This window comes from Cupressus sempervirens, chromosome 10 (assembly GCF_028749045.1).
Source record: "Cupressus sempervirens isolate cs-2001-9-10 chromosome 10, ASM2874904v1, whole genome shotgun sequence".
Lineage (NCBI taxonomy): Eukaryota > Viridiplantae > Streptophyta > Pinopsida > Cupressales > Cupressaceae > Cupressus > Cupressus sempervirens.
This window is the reverse complement of record NC_143127.1, coordinates 951,588,336-951,610,336: the sequence shown is the minus strand read 5'-3', so window position 1 is coordinate 951,610,336 and position 22,001 is coordinate 951,588,336. Positions and strand designations below refer to the sequence as shown.

General features: G+C 37.7%; 1 protein-coding gene and 1 long non-coding RNA gene across 3 annotated transcripts in view; one reads left to right on the top strand and one right to left on the bottom strand.

The window, feature by feature from the left end:
- The window catches only part of LOC149537130 (uncharacterized), a 78,750-nt gene that overhangs the window by 34,614 nt on the left and 22,135 nt on the right, over positions 1-22,001 (top strand). The window contains exons 2-3 of one of the 2 annotated variants that reach the window (XR_016358000.1): positions 7,918-8,078; positions 9,078-9,511. This is a non-coding gene — a long non-coding RNA (uncharacterized LOC149537130). Of the gene's footprint in view, positions 1-7,917; positions 8,079-9,077; positions 9,512-22,001 lie in introns of those variants that run through there. The other variant, XR_016357999.1, reaches the window with a different exon arrangement.
- The window catches only part of LOC149537129 (serine/arginine-rich SC35-like splicing factor SCL28), a 59,215-nt gene continuing 41,738 nt past the window's right edge, over positions 4,525-22,001 (bottom strand). Inside the window, exon 3 of the mRNA XM_089807170.1 lies at positions 4,525-4,983. Coding sequence (XP_089663296.1) covers positions 4,815-4,983 — 169 coding nt within the window. The 3' untranslated portion in view covers positions 4,525-4,814. The remainder of the gene's footprint in view (positions 4,984-22,001) is intronic.

Genomic DNA, 22,001 nt, shown 5'->3' with positions numbered 1-22,001 from the left:
TGGTAGTTTAGCAGCCGGAGCCATGTTTGTGAGTGTCGTTCGTAGCTGGGGCATTGTGAAGATTAGATCATTTAATTTTATTGGCACTTCAGTTTGTAATATCTACCTTATGATATTTTGTTCTGTGCAATTCCTCATTGAGGTACCCGCAGTATCACCCTTCTCCGTTCATGATTTCTCTGACTGCATCCCTTTCTCAATTTCTGCCCGTGCTTCTTCCAATCTCTTCTTTTCTTCTGTCGGGTCTGGGTATAGCTTTGTTTGTTTACGTGTGATTTCTATGACTTCCTCTTCGTTCGTTCCTGCTTCGATGCTGATCAAATTCACTCCTGATTTCGATTTCGGGCACTTGGCGTCTTCATGGTCTCCGAGACCACACCATCTGCATAACAAATTCGGTGTGTTCGTCGTTGTACAGTTTCGTGCAAAGTGGCCCCATAAGTTGCATGTTTGACATTGAACCATCGGTCGACCGTTCGCATCATACTGAATCTGACTGCGGCCTTCATTATTATTGTTATTATTGTTGTTGTTTGTGTTGTTTTGTCCCCTTCTATTGTTTCTGTACCCACCCGAGGTGGCACCGTCATTGTTTGTGTTTCTGTTTCCTCCTGACATGGATGCTTCCTGTGTCAGGAGTACTTGTTGATGCCCTCTTGTCTTTATATTGAACGGGCATTCTTTTGTGGAATGTCCCACAATTTGGCATATATCACAGAACTGATTCTTCGAACAGGATCCCTTAGTGTGACCTTTCGTCTTGCATTCTGTGCACCATAGCTCATTTTCTTTGGTCTGACTATTCCCTTTTTGCATATTCTTAAATTCTTTCATCATCTTGATCATATCCTTCTGGAGAGCTCGGACCTTCTTACTGCCCTTTTCATCACCACTGCTGTCTTCAGAAGAGGATTCATCCGAGTTGCATGATCTATTTTTCTTCTTTTTTGTTTTCTGTTCACTTTCTAAGTCCATTGCTCGATTGTATGCTTTAGTATATGACGATGGCGGTACAATCTTCATTTTCCTTTTTAACTCCGGGCGTAGTCCTTCAATGAACCATCTCTTTTTCAGTCTGTCTGTTGACTTACTCTCCATTTTATTTACTATTTCTTTTAACTTTCTAGCATATACACAGACTGTTTCATTTTTCCCTTGTTTCGTGGTGTAGATTTCTACTACTATCTCATTGTCGTCTTGTAGCAGTTGAAACTCTGTAATAAATTTCTTCATTATGTTTTCCCATGTCGTTAACTTTGCCGGATCGATGTCTAAAAACCAATCGATTGCTACACCTCGCAAGGTGGTTGGAAATAGCCTTGCCCGTTTGTCCTGGTTGTTTTCTCCATTCGCTCTCCAAATCATCTTGCAAGTATTGCAATGTCTGATTGGGTCAGCCGTGTCATCCTCGTCGAATTTGGTAACTTTTCCTTTGGACCGGCCATCGGTACCCTTCCTTTCTTTTGTTGTGCGTTGTTGTCTGTACCCGCATTGTTTTGTACTCTCATACCACTCTAAACACTCGTGTTGTTCTGTACTCCCGTACCACTTTGAACACCCGCATTGTTCTGTACTCTCATACCGCTTTGATCACCCGCATTACAAACACCTACGTTCTCAAGTGGTGTGAAGGCTTCCTCAAGGACTTGGTTGTTTCGACCAAACTGTATTTGCTCGTCAGGTGTATCAAGGACGAAGAGTTCACCCCATGCTTGAGTTCCTTCGACACGCTGAGCCGCACTAGTCCTTTCCCTTCCGTCTGGATTCCCCCGTGGCGTATACCAATTTGCCAATTCTTCCTTTGTTCCTTCGATCACCCTTCGCCTTTCTCGGACATCTTCTATCAACCTCTCCCTTGATCGACTTGGTGACTGCACTCCATTCATCAGTGCTCTTGTGGTACCATGGTCACCTCCTGTGCCACCACTGTTGTACCCTTTGACGAGTTGTTGGATTCTGTGCCTCTGGTTGCTTTGCTGTGTGCGGTTTAATATTTCCCGTGTCACACGTATACTATTTTTTTAGGTAAGGCTCAATGCCCCTTGCACCTTGAGTAGTCGTCTCATAACAATAGTATGCAATGTCATCTTTTGGATTCTTATTTCTATCTTTATTCAATGTGTTAGGCATTCATAGCACCCGGTCCTTATAGGCAACGGCGCCGAATGTTTACTGTACAAGGTAAACGGTTTATCAATGCATTCAGGCAGTAGACAAGAACATGTAACACAGAAGTATTCTTTTTATTATTCACATGTATGCAGAAGATACTACAATATTCGATATGATTGATTACAATGATTCCAATGATTACCATGATGATTCCAAAGTCCATTCCAGATGGTGTACATATACCTTTCCGAAGAGGTGACCGTCACGCGCCCATTTGGATACTAATCTACCCGTCGGCTACACTATAGATTTACCGACAACAAAATCCATGAAATCTCATTTGGAGACAAACTTGCTGAATCATAGGCATCATCCATCCTGACTGACGATACAGGTCGCTGGAGCTAGCAATGAATAAAGTATCTATGGATGGCGCTCGGACTGAATTAAATTAGATTGAACCAAGTTGGGCCAGGCAGTGCATTATGGCATAATTATATCAGATCAGTGTAACCTTCAGGAGGTAGAAACTCTGGATATCAGGCTGTGCAAATCTATTTGGTGCGATCTTAACTTAGAGATGATAAGGGAGCAACTCATTGACGCTTGACTAAAGCGATCATATAATCAATCGATTGTCATTGTGGGTGTAGCTCCAAGAATTGTATTGGGTTAAATCTGAGAAGAGTGACCCATGATCAGTGATCCGTCCTAGTACCTCGACCAAGACTGGGAAATCCATACACCATTATATTTTAACAGTTTCTAGTGATAACTAAATTAAGCACGAATCAATCCTGAGCCTTCCGTGTGGAAAAACTTGATATTTCCATTGATTGTGTAGGTTGGTTACAGTAATAAATCCACTGATAATTAAGCTCTGTAACAGTGATATAACTTAAGGTGATCGACATTCCTCGCTAACCTGTGATACTAATCAAATAAGACTGTCTGTCTTTAGAAACAATAGTCATTACTGTTGAGTTAAGTTTACAGTCCTTGTAATTAGTGTGATGTAGAGGCAAGGCATATTTGTTAGTTTAGGTGTGATCAAGCCATGAAGAGTTGAGGCTTGCAGCTGCAACACATGCTAAATCTAATTTGGTGTTATCTAGACGCCTTCTGTAACACATATGAAGCTGATACATTAAAATCAGTGAATGAGCAATGTCTCCACTATTGTGACACACCGAGAGAAGAGAGGCACGCTATAGGAGGAAAATGCCAAGTTTGACAGCAGTAGCTATTGCAAACAAATTGTGAATGCCATCCGACAGCTGTTGCACACTGCAAAATCGATTGTCTATTATGGTTTTTCATAGTTTCTAACCTGAGCCTGTGAAAATCATCCATCACCAATAATGACCCAGATCATATCCAGCTGTAGATGTGACTGAGAGGTTTCTTCACGTGGTAGAACATCCACAACATTCATAGGTAGTGAGCAGGGCCTGAATCAAGCAATCACAAAGTAAATGCTACCGCAATATTTGGGATCGATGCTGCTAGCAGCCTGCCTTGGCATTGACTGAAGGAAAACACCATCTGTGGAAAGCTATGTATGTGGGTAGCATTGAATTGCACTGATAATAGTCATTGGAGCAGAGGGAAGCACAGTCCAGCACCAGCATGACAGAAACTCGGTGCAGGAGATCTGTTGGAGATCCCAGAGACATCACAACTTCAGGCCAAGCTCCTTTCAATGCAAAGCATATTGAGATTACCTTTCTGAGAATCCAAACACTGACATATCGTTAGATGAATAGGTGCAACATTTTTATGATTGACTTGAGTGAATCTTCAGAGGTTATGGTTTTGGTGAATTCAGATTTCGAATAGAAAATTCAGTGTTTTGCAATTTTATTGTTCAAATTATTTGGTAGTTTTGCTTGCTATTAATTGTTAGTTGCTCTAGGATATTTGGATAATGGCCAATATATCAGGACATTTGGTTCGGGTATATAAAGACATTGCAAGTACACCCAATATTGGATGCTATTTGAAAAGATGACTGTAAAGATTATTGTAAAATAGGTGATTGAAATCAAAATAAGAAAAAACCAACTATTTTCTCTGTTCTTAAACTCAGCAACACTGGGTAGTTGAGAATTGGTACACCTGTAACATTTATGGTCCATCTTAATTAAAATCACTCACAACCAAAATATCCAATCATGTGAATGCCATAAATCATATTGTTGAAATTAGGCCATGGATGATATATACTCTCTTCCAAATATAAACTTATAAATTGACTATAAGATATTCAATTTTTAACTAGTGTCCTATAACAAAGAAAAAATGCCCACTTTCATAATAACTTGGCAGAGAGATGTGAGTTGGGAAGCAAAAGAACACTAAATGAAGAAAACTGAAATGATTGACAGGAAAAAGTTTTTTGGGCTCTTGAAATAATATAAACTTCTAAGATTTATTGATATTCATTTGTAATTAAACATGTGCAGCTTCACGATCAGACAAGAAAAGAACGATTCACATGTGTAGGCATACTTCAGACAACATGGATGTCTGCATGTTATCAAGACATACTTGAGGCTACATTGGTAAATAGACTGATAATATTACCATGCATAAATGCTTAACATGTAGATATCTAACAAGCAAAATAATATTACTATATGCTTGCAAGGTACTGTGGGGAGAGGTTTATCATAGGCTCTATTTATTTTTTATAATAGCAACTAAGTGTTGTGTTCTTTTGCAAGCATCTGTTCTGGTCGTTTAGCATCCTCCTTCGAAAAGACAACACTGATCTGATGCCCACAAATAGTTTGATTATTCATACAGTGCTTGGCTTCTGCAGCATCCTCAGCATTTCTGTATTTCACAAATCCATAACCTGCTGGTTTCCTGCAAGGTCAGTCAACATAAATTGTCAGTTGGCAGTATAGAATATCCATATGCATTCTAACCTGTAAATTGTATTTGTAAAATAGAATTCATTCCAAAGTGAGTTTTAAAATTAAGAACTTACTAGTCATCACACTCATTGTGGCTCAATTTTTTTTTTAAATAGTAAAATACTCACAATGATCACACTCATTGTTAATAAGTAGGAGATATTTTCCACAGCAAGTCAAATTGGGATATTACTATCAGGATTTAACTGTGTAGTTCAAGTCAAACTCATTGACCCATGTTTCATGAGTAGTGATTCACACTCATTGTATTCTAAAAATAAAATATGTCTAATTATCTCACTCATTGTAACTGGGCAGCATATGGATATGATTTCAATACCCCAAAAGCAACTATACACACATGCACACACAGAAGGGGTGGGTGGGGGGCATTCAATGCTTAAAGCTCTTCTTGACTGATAATTTTTGTTTTAATTTTAGGGACTATATAGATTTTGGTCTACTAAAAAAGGCTGAAAAAATAACTGGAAGAGTGCTATGAGACAGATTCTGTTTATGCACTTATGTTTTAGTCACCATAAATTTCTATTAAAGACCAAATGGTTCAACATGAACACAGATTTCTTGTTCTTGGAAAATTGTCTTCTACCTTTAGCCATAAGGATTTATAGAAACATAAATGAAACGCTTCATAACTGCATTTCTGAATTTGGATTGCATATGTTGCATATACATTGTAATGAGCGCATCATTGACTCATAAGAAGAGCATTTTGATTTTGTTTTCTTGAAGCTAGGGTGATGATTATCTGACATGGAACCTATGTCATGAGTGATAACATCGTGCTGAACGAACTTTTGCTTAATCTAGAATGCGATCACACCCATACAAACAACTTTAATCATAGCATCAAGTACTTACTGCTCAAATACTAGAATTTAGAACCATTATCTTTTTCATCATCATCTTCAAATGTGATATAAATGTTAGTATTAGATCAATATAGATTAATGTTAGCATTATAGGAAATATGTTAGTATTATGGTATATATGTTAGTTTTATATTTATTATTATTGTGATCAACTGGTAAGACTGGTCCTCCTCCCCATCCATGCCCCTGATGACATTGGCATTTTTGGTGGCAGTGTCATTAGCCCATTGTTATACGTTGTCTCATGTTGGTTGTAATTTGTTGGGAAATTGCTCCTATGTAAGGAGGTTGGTTGTTTCATTTTTTGGCTTATATTTCCAAAATGTAATATTCTTTGGTTCAAGAATAGAAATGATAATATGGTACCAGAATCACATCAATAGATCTGTGAATTATTCTGTTGCTCGAGTAGTAATAATCGTTATATTCCCTCTGTAGAATACAAGGCAACTAAGTGCCTGGCAGCGGTAGGAAGGACTTGGTGCTGACTGAATTGGGTGCATTGTGCTGAACAGAACTTCTGCCTTATCTGGAATGCGATTACAACCATAGAAACAACTTTAGGAATAGCATTGAGGACTTACTGCTTAAGTACTAGAATTTAAACAATCAAATTTTCATCCAGCATCTCCGAATGTGATATAAATGTTAGTATTAGATCAATATAGATATGTTTGCATTAGAGGAAATACATTAGTATTATGGGTATATGTTACGTTTTATATTTATTATTATTGTGATCACCTGGTAAGACTGGTGCTCCTCCGCATCCACACACCTGATGACATCAACATTTTTGGTGGCCGTGTCATATGCACATTGTTGTAAATTGTCTCATTTAGGTTGTATGTTATTGGGAGATTTTTCCTATTGGGGGAGGTTGGTTGTTTCATTTTTTGTCCTATATTTCCACAATGTAATATTCGTTGTTTCAAGAATAGAAATGATAATATGGTACTAGAGTCTTATCAATAGATCCGTGAATTATTCTAGTGCTGGAGCAGCAATAATCATTATATTCCGTCTGTAGAATAGAAAGTAACTAAGTGCATGGTAGTGATAGAAAGGACTTGGAGCTGAGTGAATTGAGTGCTGTAAAGGGTGTTGGAGCTGTACATCTGTCAAAGAATTTGCTGTATTTTGCTATGCGTAATCTTGGAAGGGTGTAAGAATATAGGACTGCAATTTGTACTGCAGTAAAGGTGTGGGACAGCTATGATGCATTTCATTTTTTCACATTATGGTTCACAGCTCCAAACAGTCCAAAATCATATTACAGTGCTGTGGGAGATTGGCTTATATTTTTTGAGATCAAGATTTGTTGAGATCGGCTTATATACCACTTTATACAAGTGTGGTTGTTGTTGCACCAAAAGATCAACTTATCAACGCCCGATACAACCACTAGAGTTATAGAATCCAAAGAAGGTAGTTAAACCATGTTGCTTATCCTGCAGGGGACACTAGCACACTATCAACATGGTTCCTGCAAATTATGGGAGTTGGTGCTCATAAACTTAGGGGTTTGTGCCTTTAGTAGGTTAGTAGCTACAAACATTGTAAAAGAATAATTATATAAAAGTATTGATTTGACACGGTTTTCTTCCTTGTGGTTTTCCATGTAAAACATTGTGTGATTTCGTTCTTTCATACATGATTGTTTGTTAAATTCAATAATTGATGCTATTGTGATGAATAATATTTAAATTGGTAAATAGTGATTCACCCCCCACTCCCACCCCTCTCAGTATAGGTGTACGCTCTTCAATAGCAACCTTATAAAGTCTGCTATCAATTTTTTTGTTGCAGCATTTCTATCTCTAATTTTAATTGTTATAGCAATTTGCTTGAATGATATTGTTGATTTAATATATTTTTTAATTGAGAGGAAGTTTTTCCTAAAATTTTGCTACATTGTTTAATGAAGTCTAAATCATTCTCATAATGTGATTTTTTTCCAGCTCTAATGGATTTTCTGATTTACTTGGTAGGATTCGAAACATTGCTTTTGCTCGACCCTCAAAAGTTGATTAGAAAGAATTATATTTTATAGTCATAAAATATCTACCATTTGTAAGTATCATAACCTTGATAAATTTGTGTTCAACAATGTGACAAGACCTGAAGATAATCCAGAGGACTATGACAAAAGGTATAAGGAATTATTAATGCTCTTTAAATTGTCTATTGCTAATGTATTAGTGCTAGAGATTAGAAATGCCATTATAGCTTCTTTGCAAGAGTTTCTCAAAACAAATTAATTAAGCATCAGAAATCGGGAGGGCTTTTATGTTTAAAAAATCTTTTGCTTTCCACTAAGTTGTAGAAAGATAAAGTTTTTGCTATCTTTTGCAGTTGAACAACCTTTTTCATCAAGTAACACCTAATGAAAAGCTCGTAGATGATTAGAATTTGGTTGTTTTGGTAGTGCATAGTATGCTATCATCATTTTTATTCTTTATTGAGGGCCTTGCACCTAATTGTAGATGGTAGTTCTCAAAATTGTAATCATCTAAATCCATAGAGGTAGGCAACTTCCTAAGTGTTGGGTGTGTCAAAATCAGGGAAAAGCCTCAACTTTATGTTTAGGGAGCACATCTTTGGTATCTACTAGTGATTCTTTTCCAAAAAATACATATGAATCTGTTTTTTTTTTGAAAAAACGTGATTTTAGTTGCAGTTCCCCACCAAAAAAACTGAATCTGTTTTTTTATTAAAGAACGTGATTTGATTTGCAGTTACAAAATTGTAGAAGTGTTTTTTTCTAGATCAAAAATCATGACCAAGAGTTTGTGAGACCTGGTTCTTCTTTTTCTTATTTTTTCAATGCAAAGTCTGGTGTTTTGCCATTCAAAGGACTTGTGCCTAAAAATCAATGGTCTCTTCAGACCTTGGGTTTGAAGATTGACATTTTTTTGTCAGCGATGGATATATTTTTTCTACATGATGATAAGATGTTTTGTAGCGCAAAAATTGTGGTTTCTTGGGTCTGACCTAGGGTTTCTAGGGTGAATGGTGTTCTTTTGCAAAAGCTTTTGACAACTTTTTTTACAAAATCTTGGGTGTTGTTGCTTCTGATGTTTTTTTAGCAAAATCATTGTTTCTCAGAACTTTGAAGCTTATGAAGTTCATCTCTGTGTCTTGGATAAAGGGAGGGATACCTTTTTTACCTGACATTATGTTGGAATGATAATGGTAAACTTGGTCATATCTGGAAGTTATGCAGCACCAGGGAGAGTATCAGCAGTAGGCTTATGTTGTAGAGCATTATGAATAGAAGAGGGCAGGCTTCTATGTATTCCAAACGACCTACAAATTATGTCTTTTGTAGCATAGCTAGAGGGATGGCCATTAAAGGAGGGTATTAAATAATATTGCTATGGTCATCTTGGTATTTAGAAACTTCCTTTTATGTCTTTAGTCTTTAGTTAGTTTTTAGCAAGATTCCTTTATATCTTTTATGTTTCTATTCTTGATCATTTTCGTTATGGAAAGATTGTCTTGTATTCTATTTAAGGAGCTTTTGTCTCTTTGTCAATATTGAACTATTAATAATCATTTTAGGAAAGATTGTTGCAAAGCTTATATTGACATGGACAGTTGTTGCATTTATCTAATCTTTGATTAAAATCACACCAACAACTGTGATGAGGTGAATCCCTTAGCTAGAATTTCCCAAAAGATCTAAAAATGGAATCATGTTGACATTCACTTACAAGAATCATTTACAAAACTAATTTTGTGATTTACGAAACCTTAGAAACTCTGTAAGTTTGCAATCTTGTGGAGAGCAGAGAGCAAAATGATGAACTAACTAAATATTAAGTTAATTGATATTTATAGATTTTCAATTTCGTTGTCTCCAAACACTTAGTAACAGTTGGGATAGATTTCAAGAAATCATGACTTGGCATGCAGGAGTTGCAATATCCATGGCTATGGTATGTGGAGTTCCATTATCGAAATATTTTCTAAAATTGTGGCATTGATAGATTTTTTTTGAAACACAAACAAATCGTGGCTTTTAGATTAGATAATGGAGGTGTATTCATCTTTGACTTGTTCAAAGCAATTCATGACCAGTGCACTACCCTATACATACCATAACAAAATGAAGCTATGGAAAAGAGGAGGACAATTATGCAAATGGCAAGTTGCAAGGTGCATATACCAAATGTTACATATAGGTACTAGGCAGAAGCAATGAATCCTTACTTGTAGTCCTTGTAATGCCTCGCAAAATGTCATTTCAGAGGAAGCATTGTTAGGCATAAAACCTTTCAAAAGTGATTTCTACGTTTTGGTTATATTGCTTTTTGCATACATTCCTATGGAAAACAATACTTAGAAACAAAAAAGAAAACCATGTGACCATGGGCTATACTAACCAATTAAAAGCATACAAAGTACTAGTTTCTCCACAAACAAAGTTGTGATTAACAAAGACATTATTATAGATGAGAAAATATCAATCTTTTCAGTTAATGATAATTCTTTAGATGGTAGTGTATAAAAAAGTTTTGTAATTCTGGAACACGATTTACTACTAAAACCAAACAAGAAACATTAGAATCATCACATTCAGATAGGGGGATAGGGGATTAGTTGGAGAAATGAGTAATGTCTGGTCATTACAACAAAATTCAGCAAGCTAATGAAACAAGCTAAAATAATACTATACTGCGATGAAGGATGTTCGAGAGGATGAATTAAGGCAATGGAACATTGATTTAGATGTTCATGAAAACAGCTTGTGCAAGGTGGTGCAAAGATTTTTTTTTCTTGATGTTGTTTCATAGATTATTTGAGCACGGTACATTTGTAGAGGTTACAAGGCTGTTTAATTAGGAAGCTACCATATTGTCAAAAGAGCCTTCTTGAATGAAGACTTGGAGGAAGAGATCTGCTTGATCAAGAAAAAAATATTTGGTTTGCAATTTGGAAAAGTCGTATTGATCTAAGTAGGCTACCTTCACCAAAAACAGAGTTGTTCTCTTTGAACAAGTAAAATGTGATGCATGTTTTGTTTTTTAGTATTAATGAACTAATTTTTGTTTCGCTATTGTTTAGGTGCAGAATTTTGACAAACTAATCACAAATCTTTTGTATCACAATCTAAGTATGGAAAATTTCTTTGTTGTCAATTACATCCTTTTTTATGCCTCTCTTATACTCCTCATCAACCACTTCACTATCTCCCGCCTCCTCATGGCTGATCATGCCTTCCTCATCCTCATCCTTGGAGCCTCCCCTCCCCTCCCCCTCTTTCCTCTGCCCCCCCTCCCAGGGCTTGTTCCCTCACTCGCACCTCCTTTTGCTCCATTGAGGGTGACTGTGATTTCTTCCTCCATCACCTTATTAGATGACTCCTCCCCCATGATTCCTTTGCCGATTTTGAAGATGCCCCCAACATGTTTGATTCGCTTGCTGCTATGTTGTTTTAGTCTGCCTTTCTTTTCATCCCCCATCGCACCCCTCCTCTTATAGCCCTTCGCACAAATCCTCTTGTCCAATGAACCAATGATTTGATGAGGATTACAAGTCCTTCCACTACTCGGTTCGCTCTACCTACCTGCTCCCCCCCTTTTACTTGGTTGAGACTTGATTACCAATGCTTTGTCCGTCACAAGAAGTGAATGTTTACATTGTTGCAATGAAGATCCCTTTGCGCCTCTCATTTGTAGTCCTCGAAGCTCTTTTTGCGTACCATGTTCCCTCGTCATTGCCCCCCCACCCTCCACCCTATAACTCCCTTGTCTCCCACACCTCCACTCTCTATGAGATCCCTGTCCAACCCCCTGCCAAGAAAATCTCTTCAAACTTGGCATTACTATCTTCGGCTCCTATCTCAGTATGCTTTTCAATAGAGTGGTATGTACTGGATGATTTCTTGACTATTGGTCGCAACACATCATCTACCCAATTCATAAGACCATGTCGCTCTTAGACCTCGACAACTTTAGTACCATCATGATTGGGCTACTAGCTTTCTCGACTCTTCGTCGCAACACATAATCTACTCGATTCATAAGACTAGGTTGGTCTTAGACCTAAGCAACTACATGACCATTATCATTGGGCATACCTTTTCCAAATTGTATGCCATAATGTTGGACACTATCTTATCTAGGGAGCTTAACTGTAGACATTGTAGGGCTAGAGGGAAGGTAGGCTTCTAGACTGATAACTGTACCATGGATCATATTTGGACGTTGTGGACATTGTGGACTTTGTAGACTTCCGCAAAGATTTTGATTATGTCCCCAGGATGGGTCTCTTCCAGAGACTCAGGGATATTGGGATTTTTTAGGTCCTCTTGATGACTATCATAAGGTTATATGAATGTGTGTTGGGCAGCTTAACTGTCGACATTGTAGGGCTAGAGGGAAGGTAGGCTTCTAGACTGATAACTGTACCATGGATCATATTTGGACGTTGTGGACATTGTGGACTTTGTAGACTTCCGCAAAGATTTTGATTATGTCCCCAGGATGGGTCTCTTCCAGAGACTCAGGGATATTGGGATTTTTTAGGTCCTCTTGATGACTATCATAAGGTTATATGAATGTGTGTTGGGCAAGTACATAACCCCTCAGGGGGTTTTAGACAATATCCATAGCAATATCATGGTGAAGCAAGGATGTCCTCTCTCTCCTACTCTCTTTGGTATATACATTGATGAGTTGGAGACCTTACTTCGTGACTTCTTGCTCTTTCGCGATGGCTTCTACTTACACTAGGTTTTGATCTCCATCTTGCTCTTTGCAGATGATGTGGTTCTTTTGGCTTCCTCTCTTGAGGGGCTCCAATGGTTTCTTGATGGGTTGGCCTCCTTTTGTGGTTAGCAACAGTTGGTTATGAACTTGGGCAAGACCTAGGTGATGTAATGTCCCCACTACTAGGGTTAGTTTGGGACAAGGAATACCTGCAAAAAAAATGTTAGAATTTAAACAATAATAATACTAACCATACTATTCTACCATCTATCCTAACCCCAACCTTAAAGATGTCTCCACATCGGGATCAACAACCCTCTTGAGGACTCTTAGGTTCTCGATTACTTCTTCGTCTTCTATGAAGTGCTCTCTTTAAGGTCCTTTCTGGAAGAGACATTCTCTATCCAGGGCCTTTGTCACATATCTATATGTTAACATCTACGGAATATTCCGACCTTATTACCATATTAAGATCATTCTCTTCCCAATGGGACTCTCTTGATCTTAAGCTATTACGATCGCTCTGTGCCCAGAGGGACTATCTTGATCTTAACAATTAACTATATTAAAGCATGTGTATCATTCTCTTAGAACTCCATAACTACATATACTTATATACTTCCGTATATACGTTTAAGTATAAATTATCCATAATGATATTTTTATAATTATAATAGAAATATAATCATAATTGCAATAAACCATTACCTTCCTTACCTTTACTTATCCCTTGATCTACCTTGTATAATTAGGAATGACTTCCTCTTAGTGTGCTCCCTTCTTTATTAAGTACCTTCTTTCAAATCTTTGTCTGCTTGATAAATTTAAAATACTTGTTTTGATTGAAAATGAATCCTTCTTTATATTATATTCACTTGCTTTATTATCCAAGCTCTTGATTTCGCTTTCTATATTAATAAGTGGTAAATAAGTAAAAATGGAAACAAATGTTATATTTCCGTTATAAGCTCCCCATGGTTATTTCCTTTATACTTTTTCTAGGGCCCACCGAATGGTGTGACCATTCACATGCCCACTCACCCGTACTTCCCAAACCATCATACCTATTTTTATTAGCATGGTTTAAAGTTTAGGATTGGTTTACTTAGCCGATTCCTCTAGAATATTCCTTGAACTAATTTAGGATCGGTTTTTATGTAATTCGATTAACCTGGTTTATAGTTTTTTAGATAATAATTGTTTTATTTAATTATTATTGGAATATGAATAAGTGTTTATTCATTTCTTTAAATGTTGTCTAAGATTAATATGACTATTTAGTAGTTGATAATGAACATTAAAAATTAATATTTGTCTTACAAACATGACTTGATAATGAATGAGAAATGAGTAATTATTTGAGCAACATTGATAATGAAAAACAAATGGGATAAATGCCATTGGTTAATCCATAACTTAATCAAGGTTCATTGCAGGTGATGGTCTTCAATTGCTTGAAGGCCTCACATCTCCATTTATACTTTCAAGGTGAGATGATTGAGATCACTTCCTCCTATACTTACTTGGGGGTCAAGTTCTCTAGAACTTGCTTTAGTTTTAGATCGGCTATGCAGACCCACATGAACAAGGGCCTTGATTCCCTAGCTATGCTCGAGAGATGATGCTTCAGACACCACTTTCAAGATACCGCGACCAAGACGGTCCTTCACAGATCCATTGTGCAGGGTCCTCTTGTTGAGTTGGATTGGGCTTCCATGGAGTGGGTTCAAGCCCTCCTTCGATGCATTATCAAATGCCACTGGTCCTACCCATCCCAGTGTCATCTTGGCTGAGTTTGGTGCTCATCCTTTACTGCTTGGGACCATCTTTGATTTGGTTTGGTTTGTCTATCAACTGCATGGCTTCATGGACTCTTCTACGGGTCGTTATACTACTTGGCTTACTACTCCTCTGAGGTGGTCACGAGGTCTGACCTTGTTGGTAGGGCTCCTTCCTGGTTCACCTAGGGTTTTTCTCTCCTTGGTTCGATTGGGATCTCGATGGATCGTCTTCCTCCCTTTCAATTTTCTCTGAATGCTCCTACTCACCTCCTCCCCTCTTAGCAGGAGCTAAACGAGCACATTAGGATTGACATTTGGAGACAGTATATTATTACGACTTGGAGCAGCCCTCCACGAGGTCTTTGGCCGAGGATGGCTTTCTGCACTGAGCACTTCATGGTCATCTAAGATGGGATTATTTTACGACCTTGGTACCTAACTCATCGTTGGGCACACGCCCTCAACAACTCTTTGGGTTCTTTCAGAGTAGGCTCTCATCAGGTATGGATAAGACTGACCATCAAATTGATAGAGGAGATGATTTGTTGTCTTTGCCTGCTTGGGGATTCGAAAATTGAGACCCACTTTATTTTTTGTTGCCCCGTCTTCTATGAGATGAGAGGGAAGTTCCACCACTTGTTCAGAGAGTGCACATCCCTCGTCTTTCTTTAGGTACACAGATCAACAATGTCTTGTACTTATCTTCAAGGAGGCCTTGTGGCTTTGCAACTGCATCCTACAGCGTCAATTTTCTTTGGTGCGTTCTTCTGGCCAGCTCTTTGCCTCATTCTCTGCCCTTGGGTCCCTGGCTTGGGGATCGAAGCGGCCTTGTTGCCACTCTTTGGGTCACACCAGGTCCGTGAGACCTCGCAAAGGCTACACTTGACAACATCACTTGACATCCAGTCGCTCTTCGAGACAGTTTGAGGCTCAACCTAGCCCAAGATTCTACCCCTCGGTTCTTGATCACTTCTCACCTATGAGGAGTAGTCAGTTGGGTTAGTCTCTCTTTCGTTCTTGCTCTCTTGCTTTCTTGTCTTGTTCTTCTGGTGGACACCATTTGGTGCTCCAGTTGCTGGTTATTTTTGATGCAGGAGAATCTTGGGTGTAAGGGCAATCTTGCATCACCCAAAAGTATTTGTTTTGTCTTTACAAAGTGTTATTTCAGTACAGAGGTACTATTTGTGGAAACATACTATATTTAGTAACTTGGTCATATGAGCTCGGAATGTTTAGATTTCATTGGTGGAGGTTTATCTTAGTTATATCATCTTGCCAGTGCAGCTTCATTGTCATATTTAGGTTTTTGGGTACAAAATCTTTGATTTCAATTTTGAAGGCTTAAACAACTTTGAAACGAGCTCGAAGTTCGGTTGACTGGAGCTTGCACGAGTTGCGCATTGTAGATCGAGAGCTGTGTTTCCGAAAAGTGGCTATAATAGCCAAATTGGAGGTGATTTGCAGAAGTTATGGCCCTCAGAAGTCGGGCTATAGCTAAAATTATAATTTGTAATTGTTTTGAGCCGACTCTAGTAATAGATATGAAAGTAATAGTTAATTGGGGTTGGTCAACCTCAAGGGTTAGGGCTAAATGTCTAGAACTTTCCCGGGCGGTGGGAAATTGCCTATATAAGGAAGGCCCGTAGTGTTGTCTAGAGTAGTTTGGGGTGGTGGTTCGAAGCTCTATCTTGTAAAATATTATAAGGAAGGCACCCATGTGGCTTTGCACATTGTATTTCTAAATTATGTAATTCCATACTTCTGGAGATAATAAGAGGTCCATTTTTTGGTCTTGCAAAATTTTTGTTGTTTATTTATTTCAATTGTGTGTTTGTTGTATTAAGGGGAGCACCCTTCATCAAGTGGTATTAGAGCAAGAGTTTCGAAGTTTATAGATAGATCGTTGACGATGAGGTAGTTTGCACCAGGAGCGTGGTTTGAGCTGTGTGTAGATAGGTCGCTGATTGTGAGGTAGTTCGCATCAAGAGCGTGGTTTAGTATTTCAGCGATAACACAAGAATGCCTCCACAAAGAGTACAGTTGTGCCACTTGAGGGTTAGAACCCTCTAGAGACAAATGCAAGCATTACAAGAACATATTTGTAGGGTTATGAATCTCGTTGTAAGAGATGAAAGAGGATGAAACAAAAGATGGAAGAAATGTGTTCCAAAAGGACAAGATGAAGTTCTGAATTAGGACGAAGAAAGGCTTTTTAGGGCCATTTCCAAGCTTGGCAAGAGACCTAAGATTGGGGTCCCCATATTTTCGGGAAATCTGAACTTAGAGAAACTGAGCAACTGGATCAATGAATTAAAAGAATATTTTGAGTATGAAGATGTTGAAGATCCTAATAGGGTCAAGTTTGTGAAGGCCACACTTAAGGGGCATGCAAAGATCTGGTGATAGGAGATCCAATTTGAGCGAAATAGAAGAGAAAAGGAGAAAATCACAAGATGGGATGGGATGGTAGATAAATTGCAGCAACACTTCATTCCTGTTGATAATGAGCCTTATTTGTTGAAGAAAATGCAAGGGTTTAAGCAAGCGAGATAATTTATTCAGGAGTATATAGAAGGGTTCTACCGGGTCCATATCAGAACATGTCATGTAGAAGCTAACAAGGAAAAAGTTGCTTGTTACCTTAATGGGTTGAGGCCACGTATTCAGGAGTTGAGTCTAGTTCAAATGAGCACTATAGAAGAGGCATACCGGTTTGCCTAAGGGTAGAAGAGAAGCTGAACAAGAAATTTGAGAGCAGGCAAAGTGGAAGATTTGGTGGACGACCTTATGGAGGCCGAAATGAAGATCAGAAGAAGGATGAGGCCAAGAGTAGCGGTCATAAACAGAGGGGTAACAACTTCAATTGTCTTCATGATCAGAATAATAGAGATCAAAGAGGAAGAGGATGAGGGCAAGGATTAAGAAGAGGAGGCTTCCATTTAACATGTTTTCACTATAAAGAAGGTGGCCATAGAGCATTTGAATGTCCTCAACGACAAGGAAGGATATATAGGAGAATTGAAGACTAGACCAAAGTGGCACATGTGGATGAAGATGTCAAATCATCACATTCTAAAGATGTTGAAAGAGAAGAAGTCCTAGTTAACATTAGAGTCTTGCCGAGTGGTGAGAATGAACCAGAGCAAAGGAGGATCTTGTTTTGCACCAAGTGCAAGTGTGAGGTTAAGTGTTGTGATGTGATTATCGATGGTGGAAGCACTTACAATTTGGTGTCAGAAGAGATGATCATGAAGTTAAAGCTCAAGATGCAAAAAAATTCATGTCCATATCAGATTGCCTGGGTGTAGGATGAGCACAAGATCATGGTCAATGAACAGTGCCTAGTGATGTTCAAGATTAGGGGCTGCCATGATGAGGTACTATGTGATATCGTACCTATGCATGCATGTTAGATGTTGTTGGGTAGACTATTGTAGTTTGATAGACGTGTTGTACATGATGGTTGTGCAAATACCTACTCCCTGAAAAGGATGGTGTGAGACAAAAGCTAAAGCCATTGAAGGACATAGAAGAAAAGATATGTACTACTGCCAGAATGTGTTTTGTTGATGGAAGGAAGTTCCTAGAAGGTATGAGGCATGAGAATGTGTGTTTTGCTATAATTCCAAAAGAAAGTAAAGAAGTAGTAGATATACTTGCAGAAGCTTCAAATTTGTTGAATGAATTTCAAGATATTGTATGCGATAATGTGCCTGATGGATTACCATTAGTAAGGAAGATTAGTCATTAGATGGACATGATTCTAGGAGTCCGTTTGCCAAATAAGGGAGTACATAGAATGAAACCAACAAAAAGTGAAGAGTTGAACAAAAGAGTACAAGGGTTGTTACAGAAGGGGTTGATTCTCTTGAGACCATGTGTTGAACCAATAGTATTAGCACCAAAGAAGAATGGAGAATGGAGGATGTGTATAGATTCCAGGGCTATCAACAAGATCACAATCAAGTACAGGTTTCCATTGCCGCAGATGGATGATACTATGGATTGTTTGAGTAGCGCTGTTTATTTCATAAAGATAGATCATAAGAGTGGATATCATGAGTTTCGGATCAGAGAAAGAGATGAATGCAAGACTGCCTTCAAGATAAAAGAAGTATTGTATGAGTGGCAAGTCATGCCTTTTAGGCTAACAAATGCACTGAGCACTTTCATGCGGCTCATGAATGAGGCACTAAAGAATTTTTTGGGTAAGTTTGCCATTGTTTATCTAGATGATATTTTGATCTTTAGTAAGACATTGGAGGAGCATATAATTCATATTAGTAGGGTGTTTTGAGTAAATGAGGGAAGAAAAGTAGCTGATTAATCTGAAGAAGTGTAGTTTTGTGAAGAGGAGGTGGTGTATCTGGGACATGTAGTTTCAGAGAAAGCTCTAAACAATGGATCCTAAGAAAGTGAAGGCCATCCTCGAATGGCCCACACCAAGGAGTACTATTAAGGTAAGATCTTTTCAGGGTTTGACTTGCTTTTACATAAAGTTTTAGTAGTGTTTGTGGACCCTTGACTAAAACAATGAGAGGGGATAGGAAAGAGTTTAGGTTGACTACAAGAGTAGATAAGAGTTTTAATTTGCTAAAACAAAAAGTTACACAACAAATTGTTTTAGCACTTCCAGATTTTAATTTGGTGTTTCAAGTAGATTGTGATGTTAGTGGTACTGCAAGAGGAGTTGTTTTGAGTCAAGAAAGTAGACCCGTTGCCTATTTCAGTGAGAATTTGAATAATTTCAAAAGAAAATATTTTGTTTATGATTAAGAATTTTATGCTATAGTTTAGGCATTCAAGAAGTGGAGACACTAGCTTCTACCTAAGGAGTCTGTCTTGTATACTAATCATCAAGCTTTGCAATATTTGAATAGTCAAGCAAAGTTGAATCAGAGGCATTTGAAATGGTTTGAGGTTTTGCAAAGTTTCATTTGTTTTGGAACTGAGGAGCTGGAAGTCTACCAAGGTTTCAGATGCTCTTAGTAGGAGACAACTATTGTTGATAGAGATGCAGATTGAGGTGGTTGGGTTCAAGGAACTCAAGAGTTTGTATCTAAAGGATCTTGATTTTGTTGAAGCTTGGAAAACTTGTTAAAAACTGGTTACACTTGCTGGCCGCATTTGCAGTAAGATGTCAAGAAGTTTGTACATAGTTGTTCAGTATGTCAAAGGACAAAATGAGCAAAACAAAATACGGGGTTGTATTAGCCATTACTTGTACTAGAGAAGTTGTGGGTGGATGTCAGCATGGACTTTGTTCTCGGCTTACCAAGGACTTAGCAGGGGCATGATTGAATTTTCGAAATGGTTGACAAGTTTTCAAAGATGACACATTTCATTCCCTACAAGAAGACTAGTGTTGTTCATGTGGTAGAATTGTTTTCTAGAGAAGTGGTGAGACTACATGGTCTACCAAAGAGCATATTTTCCGATTGAGACACTAGGTTTGTTGGATATTTCTGGGGAACATTGTGGAAGAAGGTAAAGACAGATTTGAAGTTCAACTCATCACCTCATCAACAGACTGATGGACAGATAGAGGTGGTCAATAGGAGTTTTGGGAATTTGTTGATATGTTTGGTTGGAGATAAACCAACGGGATGGGATATGATTTTACCACAGGCATAATTTGTATACAATAATTCTATCAACAATAGCATTAGTAAATTACCATTCCAGATTGTATAAGGCAGTAGTCCTAGAAATGCTTCTAAATTGAGAAAGTTGGATGAGGGAGAGATAAGTTGTGGTGAAGCTGAGGATATTGCATAGCACTCAAAGAACATCTACGAGGAGGTGAGGAATCATATTACTAAGATGAATACACAGTACAAGGCTAAGGCAATAAGAAAAGGAGGCATAAGGAATTTAAGGTTGAGGATGAAGTCATGGCTCATTTGAGGAAGGAGCAAGTTCCAACAGGTACATATAACAAGTTGAAAATGAAGAAGTTTGGGACATGTAAGATACTGAAGAAGAACGATTTAGGAAATGCCTATGACGTTGAGTTGCCTACTAAAATGATTTTTTCACCAGAATTCAACATTTCAGATCTAACATAGTATTATGAAGGAGGTGTTGAAGATGAGGTCACAGAAGCGCATTGGAGTATTCTAGCAACTACTTCAAACTACAAAGGAGATTGAGGATATATGGATAGTGGAGTTGGATGAAGCACAAGGAATAGGACATATGGAGAATATTTGGTCAAATGGAAAGGGAGACCTCTAGAAGATTCATCATGGTTCACAGGGGAGGATATTAACCGTCTTAGTTGTCCTTTGAACACCCCAGACGTGACAAGGTCACTTCTCAAATTACTTTGGGTATCTGATGCAGGAGCATCCTGGGTGTAAGAATGTTCTGATTTTACAGGTGGAGCTTCATCTTAGTTATATCAACCTGCCAGTGAAGCTTCATTGTCATACTATATGTATTGTAGAAGTTGAGGTTTCTGGGTACAAAAACCTAGTTCATCTGTTAAGGTAGATTCACGTTGGAGCTCACATTGTGTTTTAGGTTCTTTCCTAGTTTTCCAATCTAACTATGACATCTATTTTTAAGATTGGTTCTTGTTATTAAACTATTGAAGATTGAATGCAATAATATTTTGAGATTATTTTATCTCGGTATTGTCTGGTATTTTGCAAGTTAATTGTAAACCTATTGCATGAATCTATTTAATTATTTTTGAGTTATATATATTTGAGAAATTTGGGGAAAACACCCGGTTGGGGATATTACAGTGGAATCAGAGCTAGATTTCTTTCCAACCCATGAACTTTTATCAATGATGATTACTGAAAAGTTTTATTAAAGACAAATTTGAGAAAGAATTTACATATTGTCTGGCAAGAAGAGGAAAATAAACGTTTCATATTTGATATTAAATCAGAGCTTATCAATTTCTTCTTGTCGTGAACTTGAAATATAGTGTGGTATTTGGAGTATTGGTAATTTGAGTTTTGATACAAATAATTGCTAAATCGATTTAATAAAGGTGAGTTAAAGTGCAACAAGAATTGAAGGAATATAAATTTTGTTTATCAGACACGTAAAATTTAAATATAATCTTGCAATAGTGTCAAAAAGGAGAAACTCAAAGTTTTGTCTAAATATTCATCGCACTTTAATCTAGTAGGAAAAATGTAGTAAGAAATATATATCAGCGAAGGTCTAATTTTTTGGGCCAAGCACTATATTATTTTTCATAATCCATTACGAGATTGTCACACAATACATGATTGCAAAACCATTATATGGATGAAGTAATTTATGTGAGTTTGACTATTGTGGGTCCCAACAATTAAAATAAATAATTTCTGCCCGACTTTACACAGGGAAATTATCGGGCCTTTGTTTTGGTGTAGTATTGCCTGTGACACTTTGAAGATTTTAAATATATGTAAAGCTGGAATTAAATCTCTCCTCAGCAATACTTTGAATTTCGATAGTTTGGGGCTAAATATTTTAAATTAAAAAAGTGTTTCTTGAATTTCAATAGTCTAGGGCTAAATATTTTGAAAGTGTGTTTCCATTGGCTCTTTCATTTGTTGTTGCAAGAGACGAATG